This window comes from Callospermophilus lateralis, chromosome 11 (genome assembly GCF_048772815.1).
Source record: "Callospermophilus lateralis isolate mCalLat2 chromosome 11, mCalLat2.hap1, whole genome shotgun sequence".
Taxonomy (NCBI): Eukaryota; Metazoa; Chordata; class Mammalia; order Rodentia; family Sciuridae; genus Callospermophilus; species Callospermophilus lateralis.
In genome coordinates, this window is record NC_135315.1 from 22371333 (window position 1) to 22392916 (window position 21584).

At 43.3% G+C, this 21584-nt stretch overlaps 1 protein-coding gene across 5 annotated transcripts in view; it reads right to left on the bottom strand.

Annotated features, from left to right (window-relative positions):
* Positions 1–611: 611 nt before the first annotated feature.
* Positions 612–21584, bottom strand: part of Cdk12 (cyclin dependent kinase 12) — an 86838-nt gene continuing 65865 nt past the window's right edge. For 2 of the 5 annotated variants that reach the window (XM_076871529.1, XM_076871525.1), the window contains 4 exons: positions 13143–13245; positions 12604–12697; positions 8517–8620; positions 612–5078 (listed from right to left, as the gene is read on the bottom strand). In XM_076871529.1, coding sequence (XP_076727644.1) covers positions 13220–13245 — 26 coding nt within the window. In that variant the 3' untranslated portion in view covers positions 612–5078; positions 8517–8620; positions 12604–12697; positions 13143–13219. Of the gene's footprint in view, positions 5079–6722; positions 8621–12603; positions 12698–13142; positions 13246–21584 lie in introns of those variants that run through there. The other 3 variants (XM_076871527.1, XM_076871526.1, XM_076871522.1) reach the window with 3 other exon arrangements.

The window sequence follows — 21584 nt, forward strand, 5'->3', positions numbered from 1 at the left end:
ATATAAAACATTCAACAAGTTGGGCATAGTGTTACATGCTCGTAATCCCAGCTATTTGGGAGCCTGAGGCAGGAGTATTACAAGTTCTAGGTTAGCCTGGGCAAGTTAGGGAAACCCTGTCTCACAACAAAAAATATAAAGGGCTGGGGATGTGGATCAGTGATTAAATGCTCCTGGGCTCAATCTCTGGTACAAAAAAAAAAAAAAAAAAAAGCCTGGAGATGCTGCTCGGTGGTAAAGGACCCCTGGGTGTGATCCCCAGTATCAACAAACAAGGCTGGGAATATAGCTCAATGTTTCAGTGCCCCTGGGTTCGATCCCCAGTACTGCAATAAAAACAAAACAAAACCCTCAGCAAACCAAGTGAAATGAGCTATTTCATTCATTGCTAGAAATTACAAAGTGAGAGAACTTTGCTGATGAGCAAAGTGTTCATACAAAAATCTATACATGAATGTTTGTAACAGTTTTATTTGTAATAAATAGTCAAAACCAAATCAGCCCAGATGTCCTTCAACAGGTAAATGGTTAAACAAGCTGTGGTATGTCCATACCATGGAATAAATAAAAGGAATGAACTATTGATATACATAAAAACCTGGATGGGTCTCTAGGGAATTAAGCTACATGAAAAGAGTCAATTAAAAATTGCATATTGGATAATTCCATTTTTTTATAACTTTATTTTATTCATTTATTATTTTTTTATGTGGTGCTGGGGATTAAACCCAGTGCCTCACATGTGCTAGGCAAGTGCTCGCTCTATCACTGAGACACAATCCCAGCCCAGATGACTCCATTTTTGAAATGACAAAATTTTAGAAGAGATCAGTGGTGCAAGGGTTAAGGAGGGGATGGAGTAGAGAAATAGGTGTAATTAAAAAAAAAATGAGGAATTCTTGTGATGCTGGAACTGTTCAGCATCTTGAGTGTAGTGATATATGAATTTACATAGGTAATAAAATTGTATAGCACTTAATATGCACACACACACACACACACACATACACACACTCACACCAGAGAAATCTTTACAAGATTGGTGATTGCATCAAGGTCAATGTTCTGATTGTGATATTATACTATAATTTTGCAAAATGTTACCATTCAGTGAAAGTGGGAAAAATGAACAAGGGCTCTCTATTATTTCTTACAACTACATGTGAATCTACAATTATCTCAGTTTTTTAAAAATAGCCATGATAAATCGTTAATGTTTCTACTAGAAATAAGAGGCAGAAGGGGCAGCCCTTGTGTTTCCTTTGTTAAATTCCAAAGAGGAAGATTAATAAATTAGGGTAATCAATAAAATGATCATAACCATGGAGGGGGGCTATTTGTATCTGTTGACCCAGTAATTCTATTTCTTGGAATTTATCATTAAAAATACATTAAGTTTTATGTGTTCAGATATTCATTGTGATATTATTTATAACAGTAAAAATATCTAAGTGATTAAAAATGGGGGATAAGTCTTATAAATTATGGTGTATCTAGGTGATAAAATACTCTATATTTCAAACATACTTTAAAAATATACTCAATAAAATGTATAGCAGGCACTCAATAAATGGAATTTGCTTTTCTTTTTTTGGTATTTAAAGAGCTAATGTAGATAAACTTGACAAACTTTTGCCTGGAAAATGCAAGTTGTTGCTATTCTTCTAATAGCTATTTCTCCCAGTTCCATCCTGAATAAAGCTATACTTTCAGGCAGAACAATGGCTAAGTGGCACATGAGAATGGCCCCTCTTCTGGCTAGCAAGGCATCAAAATGATTTCTTAGGGAGTCTGAGTCAAGAGATTGGGGCTACTTCCTTTCCAGGGGACTTATATTCCTACTCATATAATGAAGAAGATTGGGAACATTCTCCCTAGTACATGCATGTGCATATGTGCATGTGTACATGCATGTGCATGCACACACATGTGCGCGCGCACACACACACACACACACACACACATATGGCGATAATCTCCAGGGAATCATGGAGTCTTTGAAGCAATGTCTTCCTTGCGGACATAAAAATAACAGTGTTCTACTACATCAAGCACTGCTGATTGGGTACATACTGAGTATCTTACTGAGTATCTGGTACTATCCTTGGTGGTTCTTCTTCTTCTTCTTCTTCTTTTTTCAGTTGCAGATAGACACAATACCTTTTATTTTATTTGTTTATTTCTATGTGGTGCCATAGAAATAACACATGCTAGGCGAGCACTCTACCGCTGAGCCCCAGCCCCAGCCCCAGCCACAGCCCCAGCCCCAGCCCCATATCCTAGGTTCTTTATAACATTATTTACAAAATTTTCACAGCAACCTTAGTGGTAGATGTTCATCTGCATATCACAGACAAGGAAATTTGGGTTCAAAGAGGTGACTTATCAAGGTAGCTGGTAATTGGCAGAGCTGGCACTGGAACCTAGGGCTGTCTGCCTCCAAAAAATTGTGACCTAACTCCACATGCTACATTCGAAGGACTGACGAAGGGTGTACTGTGTGGAAAGTGTGCTGAGACTGTCTGGAGGAGGCCTGGAAAAGTATCCTTGTTCTTCCAACTTAACTCATTGCAGGCAAAAGAAAAAAAATCTCTGGAGAGAGAAGCAGGCCTATTCTAAAGACTTTCATCCCATTAGTAAGTCTTTCTGTTTAACCTGTGTGCTTTCTGTTAAAATTCAACCCCTTTTCCTCTCTTCTGTTTCCAGTGAGGATGGTGAAGAGATGACACAGTACTCCTCCATGAAAGGTTCTAGGGAATAGAGAGGGCTTCTCTCTCCCTAGCTTTGTTGAGGCCATGCCTAGGATGCTTCAGTCTCCTGGGTCTTTTGGATCTGTCCCAAGGGATCAAACTAAAAGACAAGCAGGAAGGACACACAAAAAAGGAGTAGCCCAGTCAGACCAAGGCCAGCTTGGAGAATGGCCCTGGAGTCTTTGGGACCTTAGTGCTGGGCCCAGAGTGAAGTTAAGGTGGGCAGTTTTTCCCATCAGGCTCAGCAGTGGCCTTCGTGTTTGACATCTACCCAGCTATAGAGGTCTGGCTGGCATCTCTCTCCCCAGAGGCTCTTATCTATCTCAATATGACATCTCTATAGTTACCTTTCTCTCAGAAAGGAGGGGGCTAGGGATTCTGCCACTATATATTTCCCTTCCTTTTCAATATCAGCTCACTGTTTTTGGTGCAGGTCCAGGCAACCAAACTGGGTGCTTAGAGATGCTCATGGAAAGGAATAATTTTGTTAGGAGGATGCTGAGATCCCAATGCTAGGTCCAAAGGAGCTCTAGGATGTCAAAGCCAGGATTGAAGTTCTTTCTTCTTTTTTCTACACATCGAGAGATAGGAGGGCAACTGGGGCCTGAGACTGGACACACAGAATAGAGGGGTATGTGTCATTCCTCCCTCCCTCTTCCAGATTGTTATTCTACCTTGCTGGGGCCTAAGCATGCTCACTGCTCACTTTGGCTCCCCTTGGTCCATCTACCCTATGGACAGGAGAGGGTTAAAGGCATGGTATGGGCAAGCTATAAATTTCCCATCAGTGTAGGAGAGCAGGATTGTTGGCAGGGAGGGGGGCAGGGTTGGGGGGGAGGGGGAGCTGGGAAAAAGCCAGGAGGTTGTCTCTAGGTAACAATAAACACTGCAAGCAAGGAGCAGCTGTTACACTTACTCTCTCTGCATCACAATGCTGAAATAACACTAATAAACCAGTGTGCCCAATGCACAGGCAGACATGCATTCAGGGCCGGGGCCCCAGTGTACACCTAGGGCTGCCCTCTGTTCCAGGGCGGGGCCCTTAATACCAGTGGACATATCAGTCCTGGCCTGGGTATACTTGTGGAAGGATGAGAACTGATGAGTCCTTCCCACCTCAATGGTATTTTCAGGATCAGGGTAGGATAGCAGAGGCTAAGGATCCTGGGTTCAGATCCTGGAGGCGTTCACTGGTGGAAAGAATTCAAATGTTGATAGTTCTCAGTTGGGAGCTGGGAAGAGAGGAAGAGAGTGAGAGAGATAAAAGTACAGGGAACATAAAAGTATTTACCATGTCCTTTCAGACTGGAGAAGATGTGGTGGCCAGAAATGGGGGTAGCTAATGGGAGGTCAAAGAAAAGGGAGCAGAGAAAGGAGTTTTAAGAAATAGGTGGATTGCTGGATGCAATAGTGCACATCTGTAATCCCAGTGACTCGGGAGTCTGAAGCAAGAGGATCACAAGTTCAAGACTAGCCTTAGCAACTTAGTGAGGTCCTAAGCAACTTAGCGAGAACCTGTCTCAAAATAAAAAATAAAGAGAGCTGGGGACGTGGCTTAGTGGTTAAGTGCTCTTGGGTTCAATCCCTGGCACCAATCAATCAATCAAAAAAGAGGAGGGGTAAGCAGCAAGTGGTATAGAGGAGTTATTCTTATCTCTTCTGGGGATTAAGCCCCCCACCTACCTACACCCTAACTAATATACCCAGGCTCCCCCTCACAGTACCAATTTTATACTCAGGGCAGGTGATGGGTTAGCTTAGCTCAGGACTAAACTTTATTACGGGATCTTTCAACTTGTGCTGCCAGAGAGAGGAATGATATAGCTGATTCCATCTCCCTGCACAAAGAGTGATTGGTCTGTCTCTTTCACCAAAAAAAGCCATCTTTGGATCACCAGGAACAGTTGGGCAGAAGGCTTTTACCCTGGCTGAAAAGTAGAGCCACCTGCAATGAAACAGAATAGGCAAGTGAAAATTCAGGCTCCGTCACAGGCCCCAGGACTAGGATCACAGGCATGGACAGTTGTCTTAGTCTACCTTCTGCTCTCTTTCTATTATGATATTCAGCACAGTACTCTATCATCCCCTGATTCAAAAAGGATAGAAATGTATATTGCCCACTGCCCTGTGAGAGGGGAAGGCATCAGCACTTTTAAAGACCTGTGTTTCTGCACCCACTGTTCATTCTGTACCAACAGCCTGTTCTACCAATCTAAATACCCCTAGCTGCTCCTCTCTGGTCCTAGGTGTCTCTTTCTAAGGAAGAAACTACTGAGAAAAGGTGATAATTCTTTTAGTTTCTGATCTTGTTGTAGTGGTTTTCTTCTTCTTCTTTTTTTTTTTTTTTTAAGAGAGAGAGAACGAGAGAGACAGACAGACAGAGAGACAGAGAGAGAGAGAGAGAGAGAGAATTTTTTAATATTTATTTTTTAGTTTTCGGCAGACACAACATCTTTGTTTTGTATGTGGTGCTGAGGATCGAACCTGGGCCACACGCATGCCAGGCGAGCACGCTACCGCTTGAGCCACATCCCCAGCCCTGTTTGTTTTGTTTTGTTTTGTTTTTTAATATTTACTTTTTAGTTTTTAGTGGACACAACATCTTTATTTTATTTTTATGTGGTGCTGAGGATCGAACCCAGCGCTGCGCGCATGCCAGATAAGCGCGTTACTGCTTGAGCCACATCCCCAGCCCCATTTTTTTTTTTTTTTCAATTTCTGAAAATGTAGAGTCAACTGGGTACATAATTCACTGGTGAGGCAGGCAAATGAGGCAGGGAGAAATAGTTGGGTGTACTTGGAAAGCTTTCTTCTGGAAAAAGTCCAGAGATACTGGGAGGCCCTAGCACATGTGAATGCCCAGTACTCCCTGTGCAATCCATAGATACAGTAAGGCAAGAATAACTGGCCTCTCCTTATGGGAAGCTGCTCCTCTGAGAATGTTCAGCTTCTCCTGCTCTCTTCTCCCACTTCCTTCTTTTTTCATAGCTAGGGTCTCTCCTCATCTAGATGAGAGATTTTCATCCACAGAGTTCAGAGTGGGGAGAAGGAGCAAAGAGAGTTCTAATAGGCCTGGGCTCCCTTCCCCTCCGTTGTTTTTACGAGCCACCCCCACTGCTGTGAGTCACTAGAACCTCAGGCTCTGCTGAGCTGCTAGCAGCCTTCTCCCTACTCCCTCCTCCAGCCAAGCAAAATGCACCTGAAAGGCCCCAGAGCTCACCATCTTCTTACCCATAGGGCCACAGCCCTCTTTCATCCCTAATAATAGTAATCTGTAACACAGGCACATTGAGATGACTGAGCACAGGAGTGTGAGAGACTACTGCATGTGCTCTATGCAGGGGCAGAGTGCTAGCTCCATGGAGCAGGATAACCAGCCAGGAGAGCTGGCACATTCAGGCATATAGCCCCATAGGCATGTGAAGGGAAGCAAAAGAGGATGGGGTAAGGATGCTGTTTCAGGAGCAGGGAGCAGGTATCTCCTTTTAGCTTTCTTTCTGGCCAGTTTCTCTCCTTGGCCTCTCTCCTTGAGTGCTAATGAACACCATGGTACAGCCACCTCCGTCTACCCCTTTCTCTTCCTTTCCCTTTCTCCATAGCTTTGGGAATTATAGAGAGGGGATCTGCATAACAGCCTTCCAGGTGTCAAGGTAAGAGGTTCAGACTTCCAGGTCTCCCCTAACCACATACAGTGGGAAAATGGGGAGGAGGAAAGGGGTCCCCTTAGAGTAAAAGTTAAACCCTAGGCCATTGCTGAGTATTGTGGCTAGTTCTTTTTTTCCAGAAGGCAGAGAATTCTGGGTACTGTTTTCTCTACCTTCCAAACACTTCACATCTACCCTTCTTTTCCACAAAAGACTCTGAACTTCTTCTGGACTCCAGGCTGTGGATCTGGAACCCTTGGCTAGACCTTGGGAATATGAGGTAGACCTGGTAGGGTTTTTTTGTTTTTTTTTTTTTTTAAGAGAGGGGCTTTTTTAAAAAAAAAAAAAAAAAAAAAAAAACTTTATTATTTATATGTGGTGCTGAGGATCAAACCCAGGGCCTTGCACGTGCGAGGCAAGTACTCTACTGCTGAGCCATAACCCCAGCCTGGAAGCTCTATTTCTTTGAAAAACACCCAGAATCTGGAGTGAGTACTTTAAGGGCCTTTCTGACCCTTCCAAATGCCCCCAGTATGTTGAAGTAGGGATGAACAAAGGGCAACCATCAGCAAGAGAAAGGGTGGCTAGCTTTTTTTTAGAGAAAGCCTACCATCCTCTCTCCTCCCTTACTGCATGCTCTTTTCCATTGCTCTGCATTCCAGAGTAGAAACAGCACCCACCTAATATATCCCCCAAATAATACTTCCTATGACTGTCCTGCCTTACATTCAGCAGTCAACTCCACAAGTGGGACTATAGGACTCAGTTTCCAAATGTCACCTCTCCATCTTGTCTCTTTGCAGCCTTCTACCTCATCTCACCCAACAGAAGAACCTTCTTTGCATTCCCTGCCACAGTTCTCCCCCTACCAACAGCCTTGATACCCTTGGAAGCCAGCAGGGGTCCTAGAAGAATTCTTCCTAGTCTGTCCTTGGGGGACCTGAGGACCTTCTTATCTTGGCTGCAGTGGAGAAGGCAAAGGATCAGACAGACCAGGGGCAGATTCTGAGGGTCTAAAGGCAGGGCAGGATGAGGCTGGGGGCACTTACAGAGGCAGATCCTGCTCTTCCCCAGGGCCTGGGTACTAAACTAGAGTAGAAGACAATTCTGGGAGTGGGAAAAAAGATGTGGGGGCATGAAAAATGTGACAAAATTTCCCCTGGCACTGCCTTCCAAACTTTGTGCCTAATCTTGCCCTTACCCCAAGTCAGCCTCATGAAGCACAGAACAAAGAATGTTGAATATTTTCAGGAAAGGGGAGGATGCCAAGAAATTAAGCTTTGGCAACCTGGTGGTAAAGGCCCCATTTGCCTTCATCCTTCCCTCTTTAACCCTAGCTCATAAACAGTGACAAAAGAAAGCTAGTAGGAATGGAGGCGGTTGGAAACTTGCTTTTCTTTTCCAGGGTACATCAACACTACGTGAACCAAATGGGACCTAACCAAGAGCCCTAGGGCAGGGTACTACATGAATTTAGGGGCTTTTCTAATTCAGCCTTTAGGACCTTGAATTTGAATTCTGTCTCTGATATAGGCTTAGACATTGGACAAGAGGTATAAGACCACCCCTTATTATACTTTTTGGCATAACTTTCTCCAGTGGTTTATATTATAGCAGGGAAACTTGTGAGAAGATTTCTAACAAGGTTCCATATTTAATGTTGACTGGAAGATTTATTTCTAGGTTAAAAAGTTGGAGTAATTGGTTCATTTCCTTCCCTTAGAAGTTAAGGTAAAATTCTGGAATGGGGAGTAAAGGAAATCTGACTGCTTGGAATCAAGGGAATGGATGAGATGAACTATAAAACAGGCTATATAAAGAAAATGTCCCCCATGGGCTGGGGTTGTGGCTCAGTGGTAGTGCTCTTGCCTAGCATGCGTAAGGCACTGGGTTTGATTCTCAGCACCACATACACATAAATTAAATAAAGGTCCATCAACAACTAAAAAATATTTAAAAAAAGAAAGAAAGAAAATGTTTCCCAGTAATGCTCCATAGAAAATGCACTTGCTTGACTCCCTAAGTTGCTTCCCAGACTCAGGGGACAAAAACATGAGGCTTCAGGCAATGGAATATAATGTCCTGCTGACTCTTCATTTGACTTTCCTCCCTCCATACCTACCTTTCCTTTCCCTGTGTTCCCAGGAACTTTCTAAACCCAGGAACAAAAGCAGCTCCAAGACAGGATTCAAATGAATTCCCCTCTCTGGGTCTTGGTTTCCACATCTGTAAAATAATGGGGTCAGGCAAGATGAGCTCCAAGTTCCCTTCCTTGGAACAGAAAAGATTCTCTGATTCAGACCCTAAAAGGCACCAGTCCTAGTTTTTACATGCCATTTTGCATGTAACTTTGGTGGCACTGTTTCAAGTCAAAATGTAGAAAGGCTGAGGATATAGCTCAGTGGTAGAGCTTGCCTAGCATGTGTGAGGTCCTGGGTTCAACCCCAAATATGGAGGTTGAACAGAAATATCTCTGAAATCTGCCTTTCTCTCCCCTCACATCACAGTCTCTAGTTCCATGGTCCTTAGCTCTTGTACTTTCCTTCAGGGATCTCAAACCTCTGTCCCCACATTCCTTTCACAATTTTACAGCACTCCTTGGGATAAAAACCCAACTAGACAAAACCCCAGGGGCAAGAAAACAGCCTTACCTATTATTCTGATTACAATTTTGGGCTCTAAGATTTGAGTCAATCAGCACAGTTCCATCCCTTTTGGAGGTCCTGGCAGGGGGGAAATCCTGGCACCTCTCCCCAGCGCCTCCCCTCCTCCTCTACCTTGCTATTCTCCATGCCAGAACGCAAAGTGGCCAGTGATTGATGGGCCCGAGTTCCTGGTAACCGCACCCAGTGGCCCAATCCTCCTCCCTTACCCAATCCCTCCCCTGTCCCTATTCAGAGATCAGATTGTCTCATGTTGGTCCCTGAGGTCCCATTAATTAAAAATACATCCAATTAAATGGCAGGTGAAAACGTGCTATTGGAGCTCTACACCCCCTTGCCCCAGCTTGGTCTCTCCACCCCCACCCCTCCTTCTAAGGCTCAGCTGTGCTTTGAGCTGAGAAAAGAGTGGGGGGGGGGAGAAAGAGGGAGAGAGTAGAGGAAGACATAGGGGTGGGAGTATGATGGGGGGGCTACTTGAACCTCTGCCAGGGTAGCATGTGCCAGCCTGGGAGGGTGGCACCGTGCCCTGGTGTCTAATTTCTGGAGGTGTGAGTAGGTTCAGTCAGCTGGGTACCCACCTCCATTTCCCTTAAAGGGGCAGAGGGCAATCAGAGGGTATGGTTAGCTCTGCTGCCATGCTTCTGGGCTTGATACGTGAAGGACGGAGTATAAATGAAAGAAGGATCTTAGAATGGTGTGTAATATTTAGGGGTTGGGAGGATCTGAGACTTCCATTCTTGGCATATCTCGGCTCATCCACAAACTAGGAAGAAGATAACAAGGAGTGAGGAGCCGGATGGGTCCCAGGTGGCAGGGCAGGGTGATGCTCCTGAGTCTGGCTGTGCCTTTCCTGCAGGAAAGCTGAGAGAAAGATAGAGAGAGAGGGAGGGAGAGAGGGATAGATGAAGGAGCCATAATTTGGGTGGGAGAAGATGGATCAGATAGGATCAAATATACAAAGATGGATGTTCATGTGGGTACCACGTCCCTAAGTACTTAATGGGAAAGAGGGCTTAGAGGGACCTGTTCTGTTTGCTTTTTCTTTAGGCAAAAAGCAGTAGCACTAGAGGGAAGTCACCTTGGCCTGGCTGCTGGCAGACTGTGATTAGGACAAGCTCTGACCATTCTCATGCTCCTCCATACTTAAAGGGTCCCCAAATTTTTCCAGGTTATACACCTGCCCCACCCCATCCCAAGCCCTCCAGCCCCAAGTGATACAAGGCTAATAGGCACTTAGCACATTGAAGAGGAGTTAGAGAAGAAAGGGTGATGAAGAGTGGCACTCAGAATCCAGGCAGGAGTGGGGGTGCTGACCCAGGGCCCCCGCCTGGCCTCCTTGGCAGCCTCAGCACCTCCTCACTTCACTTTAACGCTAATTGGAGATTTTAATCTGCGCTGCTGCTCTGCTCAGGGTGCTGGGGGGAGCGCCAGCTGTGCAGTAATTCCAGTAGCACCGACTGTTTAATCAAGCTGTCCTCCTGGGGAGGGGCCCTCAGGCATGGGGGGAGGAGGAAGAGGAGGACCTCTGTCATCTCCCTGAGCCTATTCAGACTGGAAGAGCTTCATGGAGACTGAGGATCAATTGTGGGGTCCTCACTCCTGTAGAAGCCTGTTGGCCATTTGGCATCACTAACAGAGCCATGATATTGCATAGGGTGGGTATGAGGCACAAGGACCAAAGCAGCCCCCTTTCCCATCCTGTTTTCTGACACCTTTTCTGGCTCAGAGCCTAGAGGTATCCTGAATGTACTCCAACCACTCAGTCTAAACACATCTATTAGACTGTCATGAGTTCTTCAGGTCTGTGCTGGAAGAGATGATGGAGTGACATACTTTTTCAGTCTCCAGCCCCCCAATACTTTCTCACTAACAAAGACACTTGGAATACTTGTAAAATATTCTCCCCCCTAAAAACCATAGACACCCCCACCCTCTGGGCCAGAAAGCAATTTTCAGGAGGCAAGGGGACAATGGGGTGGACAGCTAGAACCTGTTATACCCTGAAGGAGAGAGCACCTGTGTGAACTGCTCAATACCTGGAACTAGGGGCTTTCCAAGCACAACTGGAAGTGCACTGAGCTAGCAGGCCACTAGGGCAGTGTTTAGGGTCTTAAGTCATTTTAAAGAAAGAACAAGTGGTTCCAGTTATTCTTCTGACTCCTTGGCCCTCAGCTTTCAGACTCTCTGGGGGTGTCTCTGAGAGGTCAAGGAGAAAGGGTGCCCTCACCCAAATTGTCTGCTAAGATGTGAGTTTTAATTGGTCAGCAGTGCCCTCGTGTGGCAGAAACCAAGACTGCAGTTGCCTAACTGGTATGGTTGCTTTGAGGAATGACATCCTGCTTGGCCGGTAAGAGTTATAAATATTGGTATTCTCTGTACCATCAAGGTAGCCCATACATACCTACTAGGTGACTACTTCCAGGGACATTTCCTGCTTTCTAACATCTGCTTCAGCCCTCTTATCTACCCCGTTTCCCTTGCTCCACTTCTAACTCAAAAGCATCTGCCTCAAGGAAAGCAGCACCTTGCTCAGTGAAGGTACTTATTTGGGAGTGCTGCTTGAGCTATCAGAATTGCAGGAGTAAGAGGGATGCTGCTGAGAGAGGAAGCCAAGGGTCAAGAGGAAAAGATGATGTCACTCTAAGGCCTGGTAGGCAGGAAGATGTTCTGACTCCCCTGACATTCTTTAAAGGCCCCAGAGGAGATCTGACACCTGAATTCCAAAGAGCAATATCCAGCAGCTGATTCTTCCCTTCAGTCATCCATTTTCCATTTCCCAGGGAAGTCTGGGAATAAGTAGAGACAGAAAGACTCTGGGAGCCTAAGATCTGAATCCTGGGAAACAGTCACCAGATAAAACACCTTTCCTTGAAAAGATCCAGGTACTCTACTAGGCACATCTAGGGATTCAGACTTCCAGCTCCCAAGAAAAGGATTGCCTCTCCCTTCCCCTCTAGTCTCAAAGATCATCTACTTACTGGTCCTTTCCCTTTTAAAATTTTTATTTATTAATTATCTTAGTTGTTGATAGACCTTTATTTTATTTATTTATATGTAGTGCTGAGAATCGAACCCAGTGCCTCACATATGCCAGGCGAGTATGCTACTATTGAGCCCCAGCCCCATTACTGGTTTTTTCTATATCCACTAAATGGGGGGAAAGGTTCTGAACTACAGAAAAAGGAATGGATATTTGATAGCTGGAGGGACTCTCTGAAGAGAAGGGTTTGAAAGTTAGCAAGACAAGGAGTTGAGTCTTCTTGCTGGAGATAATAAACAACAGAAATACCATCAGAAAAGCTGGACACACTGCCACATGTCTGTAGTCCCAGCTACTTGGCAGGCTACTTAGCAAAGAGGATTGCTTCTTGGGCAACATAGTGAGACCTAGTCTAAAAAAAAAAAAAAGAAGAAGAAGAAGAAGAGAGAAAAAAAAAACATTACTCCCAGAAAGAAATATGGCCCTACTTGGGATTAGGAGAAGGGAGAGCATACCTACCACCAGGCAAAGAGGACAAGGGTGGGCACTGGAGCCAGGTGACCCACCTGCTTTGGGCATTGGGAATGGAGGAAACAGGCTGCAGGCATCTATTTCTGGTATTTCACACAGTGTTCGGACAGGTGCAGTCTCCCATTGAACCTAGAAAGGAGGTGAAGAAGCTGGTTAGAGGAAGGGAGAGGGACATCACTATTTTATCTTGATTTGAAGGAAAGGAAATTGCTTTTTGGAAAAGAAGTATTTTGTGTATGATGGGGGTAGTGGGTGAGTGGGGCAGCTATCCTAAAGAGAGGGCTGAAAGTGAGTAACCACATCAGCATGGAGGAATATCTATTAACACTACTAGCCAAGAGGAAACAACAGGAATGAAATGACTGCTGGTGCCAAGAAAGGGAATCACTTACTCTAGCTGGAAGAACTTGTTAACCAGAAGATAGGCACCAGAAAGCCATCAAATTAAAAAGCTAAGGAAACTCCTCTGGAGTTCTCTGAGGGTAAGAAACTTCCCTGAGATCAGGGTACAGTGAGGCTGGGGGTATTCCATTTAAAAGAAGATAGTGACCTCTGATTGGCCTTAAGTCCCTACCTGGCATTAAGTTCTTGGAAGAGACTGAATTTGCCAGGTTCTGAATGCAAGGTGTCTGATGGATGTCACCGAATTCCTCAGGGGCCACCCCTACTACTGTCACCTGTAAAGGAATATGACAGGCTACATTAGACATGAGACAAGGGTCTAGACACCAAAGAGGGTCTTTCATCTTTAGCACAGGAAGCATGAGGTTGGCAGAAAACAGTGAGAGTGGTAGCTGCCATTTCTCCAATTTCTTAAAACCTGAATTCCCCACAAGGTTTTAGATAAACTTTAAGCATGTTCCCAGAGAGTTACGTTTCCAGATTTCTGTCTCCCAGGAACTGTCTCCCAGGTTGATAAAGACAGAATCATTGTCCCTGTATTCATAGATAGAGAAGTCAACAAAAATAGAAGCTATGAAACCCAGAATTATAAAAGGTTAATGGTTAATATAATATAAATTTTAGGCAAGAAGATAACTTGGAGATCACTCAATTTTTGATCAGATCACCAGCTTAGATTTGAGACTCTCTTGTCCATCACAGCTTCTCTGAGAAGGGCTCTGAGATACAAAAGGATCTTGACTATAAAACAGAAAGACTTGGGCTAGGGCTGTAGCTCAGTGGCAGAGTGCTTGCCTAGCATGCGTGAGGCACTGGGTTCGATCCTCAGCATAACATAAAAATAAACAAATAAAGGCATTGTGTCCATCTACAACTACAAAAAAATAAAAATTAAAAAAAAAAAACAGAAAGACTTGTAGGACAACAGACTTGATGCAATTTGGGCAAGTAGGTCTATCATATATTCCCGGGGCAGATACAAATTTGCATGGGAAGCAATACCACATTTCCCCCTATGCTATCAATTAGGGCATGATGGATAAAATGTAAAGAATATGTACTGGGATCTGTCTGTCATCCGCACTGTTCATTTTGCAGATCCCCTGCACACCCTGCCAACTATATCTATAACTCTTATCTCCAAGCTGTCCAGTTGTGCCTTTCTCCCTTCAGCATTGTCCTCTCTGCTCATCAGTGCCTCCTGATTTCATATGCTCAGAGAAAGCATGGGACTGTGGATGTATCCAGGAGGGTTCCAGGAGGAGAAGTGAGACTTAGTTAGCCCAGAGTGAGATGATTTACAGAACCTGCCCTGCAGATTAGACAACTGAGCACACCATGTAGGGTTTAGGCCACCATGAGGCACCACCTTCCAAACAACTCAACACTAAAAAAATAAAATAAGGAGAGAGGTAATGCTCCCTTTACCCCCACTCAGAGAGTATCTTATTTTGTTTTGGGTTCTGTAATCTAGTGTCATTCAGAGACCCCCCTTCTACCTTAATTTTCTAGCAGTTGAAATATGTTTTCTTTCTACCTTCATTTTGATTCATTTCCCCCCTTATTTTTGGAAAATAAAATAAAATAAAATAAATGCCACAAACCCGTTCCCTGTGGTAACTTAGTTCTGATACCACTTGCTTAAAACCTAAAAGGTCAGAAGGATGATTCTTTTCAATATAGCCGTCTTGTAATACAAAGGGGTCTGAGTTGAGATTTGGGATTAATTCCTCACGTTGCCTTTGAGAGATAGTGGCTAAGTGTTCTGAAATTTGGAGTAACTCTGAGAGCATCAGGGTCTTTGGCTATGGCTGCCATTTGCTTCCCAATGAAAAAGAGCTCTAATAAAAAGTGCTTAATTTGCATGTCATTAGATGTTATCCTTTAAGGTAAAAATATAAAAATGTTTTTCTATTAATGACTTTTAAACCTACCTTTACCTTCCAATCTCTGTCCTTCCCCCTTCAAAATCTCACAGTTTCTTTCTTTTCCTGAGGAAGCTGAGGGTTTTCAGGAATAGGTGATTTTAAAGTTGGAGGCTCTATATTCATATAGGTTAAGATTCTGGCCTCTTGGATCTAGTCCTAGTATGGTTAAACCAACTGTGAGATTGTGGGTGAGGTACTATGTCATCCTTAAACCTGTTTCCTGTTCTGTAAACGAGAGCCTGGATTACCTGACCTCTTTTCTAGCTCTGGCAATGTATGATTCTCTAACAGAGAAGTCACGTCAAAGTATCCATGCATTAGGAAGTGAAATATTCCTGCCCTTTATACCTCTCTGCACCACTTTAGAGAAGGTCCCTTGTAGATGCTTGCCTTCCTCCTGCAGGTCTAACTGAAGGGACAGGTGAGACCCAGTAGGAGACCTTCCTTTAAGTGCCAAACCCTTTCTATTAAGAAGAAATTAAGTGGGTTGGGGTTGTGGCTCAGTGGTAAAGTGCTTGGCTAGCATGTGTGAGGTACTGGCTTCGATTCTCAGCAGCTCATATAAATAAATAAAGATCCATCAAAAACTAAAAAAAAAAAAAAAAATTAAAAAAGAGGAAATTAAGTAAGGAGAAAATCTATACTCTGACCCTGAATCTTGATAAAACAAAAGGTAGGTATGGGGCAGGAAGGAGTTTGATAAGCATGCCCCCATCTCAGATTGGGCACCCCCTCAACTTTGCCCTAGGGAGCCCCATGTAAGCAGTAGCTGCTAATCTAACATAACTGTGTAGATGGAATGAATAGAGCAAAGGACATGTAAATAATCCACAGCATTGACTTCAATATCCAATCAATGCCCACATACTCACTATTTTCTCCAACTTTAGGCCTATAGGTACATATAAGAAGCCATAATGGCAAGGGACAAACCATTTGTCTTCCTCCTCCCCAAAGTCGAAAAGAAGAGACAGTGAGACAGGAGCTACTTGGCTTCCTATAAATTGTTTTGTCCTTCCTCACAGCTGCAATCAGAAGCTAAGGGCTCCCGCAGGCCTTGTTCTGATCTGCTGCAGGCGATGGAGGGTTTTTGAAACGGAGAGGACTTGGCTGCAGCCCCGTTTCAGCTGCCGCTGGGGCTGCCTAATGGGCTCATTCGGGAAGACCCCCGCCTGCCGTACTAAAGAGTCCCCTGCCGACCCCCTCCCTAGTCCCAACCCAATTAATAAATGGGGGCTCCCACTTTATGGCTCTAGGAGCAGGAACCAGAGATGCAAATGACCCCCAGGGAGGGACAGGAAAAGGCCTTCCAAGAATCAAGCCAGAGAATTGTGCATCCACAGGCACATGCTGCCACAGGCTAGTCATATCCCATTTTCAAGGCATTAAAGGGGAAGAAACTGACAAACAAAACTAAAAAACTGAATTTTCTTTCCCAGATCCAAAGTTGACTAGCATCCTTAAAAGTTTGTGTGCACACCCCAGCAATGGGACTCTCGTCTGGTTCTCCACCCTGAAATGGGTGGGGTGCAGGTTACCATCTGGACACAGTACATGCTCCACGGTTCTCCAGGGACAGGGCCCCTTCTAGACTCTGCAACACTGAAGACAACAGTTGGCTAATAAACACTTATTCCTTAAAAACAAAGCCATCTCTTACCAAGCTTCCATCATTATCAGCAGCACAAATGTGTCCTGGGATCATCTGGAGGTCATCTTTGTCTCTCCCCTCACATCTAAACTTTGAGCAAGCCTAATTCCTATGGACCACCCCCTTCCATTTCTTCTGATTCCCCCTTTCCTAGTCTACTGTAGGTTTTACTGCCTCAGGTATGGGCAATAACAACAATATTCTACAGAACTCTGCTGTTGCAAGGCCTTGGAATAATTTTCATCTCATCATGCTCACTTCTCTGTTACTGCTTACCAAACCAAATTTCAACTCCTCATACAGAGGGACTGGGATATTTGCCTAGCATGTATCAGGCCCTGGATCCCCTGCACAAAACAAACAAACAAACAAACAACAAAAAACCCACACAGCTCCAATTCCTCAATTCAGGCCAAGAAAATTGCACCTCCAACTTCATTTCCTAACACCCTTTCCTGTACTATCCTAGGTCAATTCATGTCCCTCTGCCCAAAATACATTTCCATAAGTCTCCTCCCTCTGTTCACCTTTCTCTCACTTTCAAAGAATTTTTTCTTATTAACTCCACTTTTTCTAATTATTTGATTTTGCTTCCTCTTGTTAGTATACTCTTACTTTATAACTTGACTTAATATGCTAACTTAAAAATATAGATTCCCCACTCCCGTTCCAGGCATAAGACTCTTCTCTCACACTGGGCCAGAAGCTTCCTAAAAGTGAGACCTCCCTTCAACCTCCTCCCACCCCTAGATGTACTTACTCAAGACATAACTCTGCTAATGATATTACCCCTCCCCACTGAAGCAGTCTTCATGGTATAACTCTTGGGATATTATACCAAACAACCAAGAGGAATACAATCTAAATCTGTCTGTTTTCAGACTCCCACCTGCCCCAAACTTAACACTTTTCAAAATCACAAATTCAATTTCATGACTTAAAATGTTACAAACAAAAATCGGGGGGAAAAAAGCACAGTCACCAAATGAATTTATCTCCTTGATTCATAGTGTATAAACACTATTTTCCACTATTTTCTCTGAGGACGCCTTAGGATTAGAAGAAGCCTTATTTTGTTCTCTAAGATTAAATCCTATATTCTTGGGTCATGACTTGACTTTCTAGAATGAAAATCAATCTCAGTGCCAAAAGTAATCTTGCTCCCTATCACACCTGCCTCTGATTCATTGTATAGTCTCTAGGAATGGAGAAGTTATTTACCTTTCAATTGTCTGGTTCCTTAGATTAACCTCAATCTCAAATGCTGATTCTTCATTTCCTCTAGGTTAGTCCTGTGTGGTTAGAAAGGAAAAAGTGGTCTACCACTTCCCTTTATCTCCTACATATTGCTCAGGACAATAAGAGGGATGTCTTTTCTTTCCAGCCCTTGGTCTCAAGGTGCCTAAGAACCAAGACAGTAAAAGTAAAGCCCTTCAAATATCCAATCAATGCCCACACACTCACTACTGTTTTCTCCTACTTTAAGCCTATAGATACCTGTAAGAACCCATGGTGGCAAGAGACACACCATTCCTGTCTTCCTCCTCCCCAAAGCCAAAAAGAAGAGACAGGGAGACAGGAGCTTGACACATGGTAATACTTAAGGTTAGTTCCCCTTTTCTTCCTTCTTTCTCCCAACACCAGTTTCTCCACCTTTCTAAACTTTTTTTACTGGCCAAAGATGGCATTGAGCTAAACAAACTAATGTCCTTTTGTAGCGCAAACATTCTGGAACTCTAATTCACAAATTCTGGTTTGTCTGCTCTTCTATGCACTGCCCTCATTCATCTAAAATAAGGGGAAGAGGAATAACATTAGTTTCTAGGTTGACATAAAATACATAAATCTACCTGGAGAGTTTTAAAACTTGAAAAACACAATTTTATCATGTTCTTTCCTTCTTACTCCTTATCCTCTTCAACTATGTAGCTAACAGTGCTACGCAAATGTATCATAAGTTATTTGCTTAATATTGTTTACATTCTCTAGCCTCTGTAGAAAAAATATCTTCAAATTATGGCCCAGCTTAAGGGTTCTAGGCCCATTCTCTAACCCTAAAGGTAATACTCCTGCGAATCAAGGGAAACTCTTTACTCACAGAGATGCCTTCATGGAACCTCACTGGAGTAAACTGTGAACCTCTAGAGCAATCATCCCCTAAATTTCACTAGCCCAACCATAATTTTTCTTTCCATCTCATATTCCTCTCTCTTTCTGCAACCTGGCTACCAAATTGCTCTAGTTCTCCCTTCTTACCCTTATTTCTACCTCCTTATATGGCTTTATTTTATGTGACCTTGGTCCTCTAAAAGAAATCACAAATATTGGTGCAAAGTCAATCTTAGAAGTTCCTGAATTAATCAGAGAGACCAGGCTCCTAAACTTTCTAAAAGCTTTAAAACTTATCCTGTTTCTAAGACATAGGAGGGAGACAACCCCATCAGATAGCCCCCTCAGGTAGAGAAAAGACACCCTCCAAGATCCAGGCTTTGTTCTTCACTTAGCTTGCATCACTACATTGTAATCTTTTTAAAGGCTTCTTCATGCTGCCCTCCCTCAAGGAGGCATAAAATAGCTCTTATTCCTTTGGAACTATCAACACTCTCTCTAGTTTACAACTATGCCAGAGCAAGACATCAAAAATCTACTTCTAGATCCTAGGGAACCTATATCTAAATGAACTTATTTTATGGCTATATCTTCTCATGCTTCTCTAGAAAAGCATGCTGTAAAGCTAAGGACTATATGATGAGAAGCCTTCACCAATAATTACCCTTCTAGAGGGTATTAAGGACTAACATCACATTAGCCTCTTTATTGCAAACTTGGACGACTAATTTTTGAAATAAGCGATATGAGAGCCATCCAGTGGTCAAAGCATCTTGGCTTCCAAGTGATTAATCACCGGGGGCGGGGGGGGGACAACCCTACAAGCCTTATCTACGTTCTCTTGGATACCAGAACTCTTTTTTGACCAAGCTTTACTTCCCACAGACACCATCTGCAATTGAACTTAGAAATGTTACAAGCAGAAGCAACAATTTCAGGATAAGGGAGAAGAGGATGAAGAAGTGAAGGTTCAAAGAGGGGAAGCAGGAAAACTGAAAGGACTCTCTGGCTTCCATGACCAGAAAAACAATCTCCTGTGCCCCACATAACATGAATTAAAAGTTCCTTTCATAGCTCTTGGCAATAAGAACATATGGTTATTTTGCTCTTGTACCTCCTACCCCATAAGTTGAGGATCTGAATAGACCTTTGTCTTCTGAATCACCTCTAAAGGCATTTCAAAATGATGAAACAGGCGCAGCAGCAAACTCCTATAATCCTGAGTACTCAGGAGGCTGAGGTAGGAAGATAGCACGTTTGAGGCCAGCCGGGACAACTTAGCAAGAACTTGTCTCAAAAAAAAAAAAAAAAAAAAAAAAAAAAGAAAAGAAAAAGAAAAAGAAAAAAAAGAAAGAAAAAGGGAGAGCTGAGCATGTAGCTCAGTGGTAGAGCACCTGAGTTCAATCCCCAGTATCACCAAAAAGCCAAAAGCCAAAACCAAAACTGAGACAACTATAATTAAATACCCAGCTGGGTTAAGTAATCAATACCTATGGTAGCTATTCATCACTCTAGTTGGATGGTGAGTAGAAAGAAAACAAGAAGAAAAAAAAAAAAAAAAGAGAGAAGTAGGTGAATAGGTGAGAAATAGCCACCTACAGTGAGAAGTGGTAGAGTATCCCAATGACTCCTTCAGGTGTCATACTCCCGCAGTCTTCCAACCCTGGCTGAAGTAATCTCTGATTTAAGAGTGTTCACAAGGCAGTTGAAACACTAGAGGGATTCCTACAGATGAGAAATGCCATACACAGGATAATGAAATCTTCCAAAGTGTCCAGGAATGCTCACCTTACCTCTCAGAACAACAGAACACTTGGCAGTCCCTCTCCCTTGGAATGGTAGAGTATTTCCTCATTGAGGAATTCCCCATTCCATTCCACTCAGCCCTTGAAAATGATTATGCTGTGAAGTCACTCAAAAGCTAAAAAAGAGCCAAGTTATAGAGTAATCTTTAATAATAAAAACAAAAATTCGAGTTTAGCATCACTGTTAACTTCTTTGAGGCACTAGCCTTATCATACTAAGGATGCTGGTCTGGGAAAATTGTGCCTAAGAAACTGAGATACTGAAAAGTATGGTTTCCTAATCAGAAATGACTTTGAGTATGATAAAGAAAATGTCCAGGATAGTTAGGTTCAATTTTTAGGCACAGATTTGAAAAGTGAGCCACTGCTATAAAGTGGGAACAATACGAGTTCACATCCCTAGTCACGAACTTGTAACTTTATATATACATGACATAAAACTGGGCTGGGGCTGTAGCTCAGTGGCAGAGCGCTTGCCTAGCATGTGTGAGGGCTGATCCTTAACACCACATAAACAAATAAAATAAAGACATTCTGTCCATCTACAACTACAAAGAAAAAAAAGATGTAAAACTAATTCTTTTTCTCTGGAGACTAAACAGAACACCTAATTCCAGAAACAGGAACAATCTGAGCTCTCCAATCTCCTGGGTAAAGAGGACATGACTTAGTCCAAAGGCAAGGCAACACCAAAAACTGAAGATTGAAAAAAAGGCTGGCGATCCATATCATCGACTATTTCAACTTCAATTTCAACTTCCTCCTAACTCCCCTTGTTCTAGGGTGTTCCTTGACCTTGTACAACTTGCTCACCCCACTTACAACTTCCAGATACTCATCCTCCCTAATCCTTTCTCTCTCTCTTTTTTTTTTAAATTGGTTGTTCAAAACATTACAAAGTAATCCTTTCTCTTGATGGCTACCTACTTGTCATAACTAGCAGGATTGTAGCACAGGAGAAAATTTATCCTCAGTCTTCTAAACCATTAAAGGGAAAGGAAAATAATTCTCTCTTCAGGTGGAGATAGGAAAAATTTTACAAACAGAATTGCTTTTTGGTATTGGGGATTGAACCCAGGGACACTTAACCACTGAGCCACATCTCATCCCTTCTTTTGAGA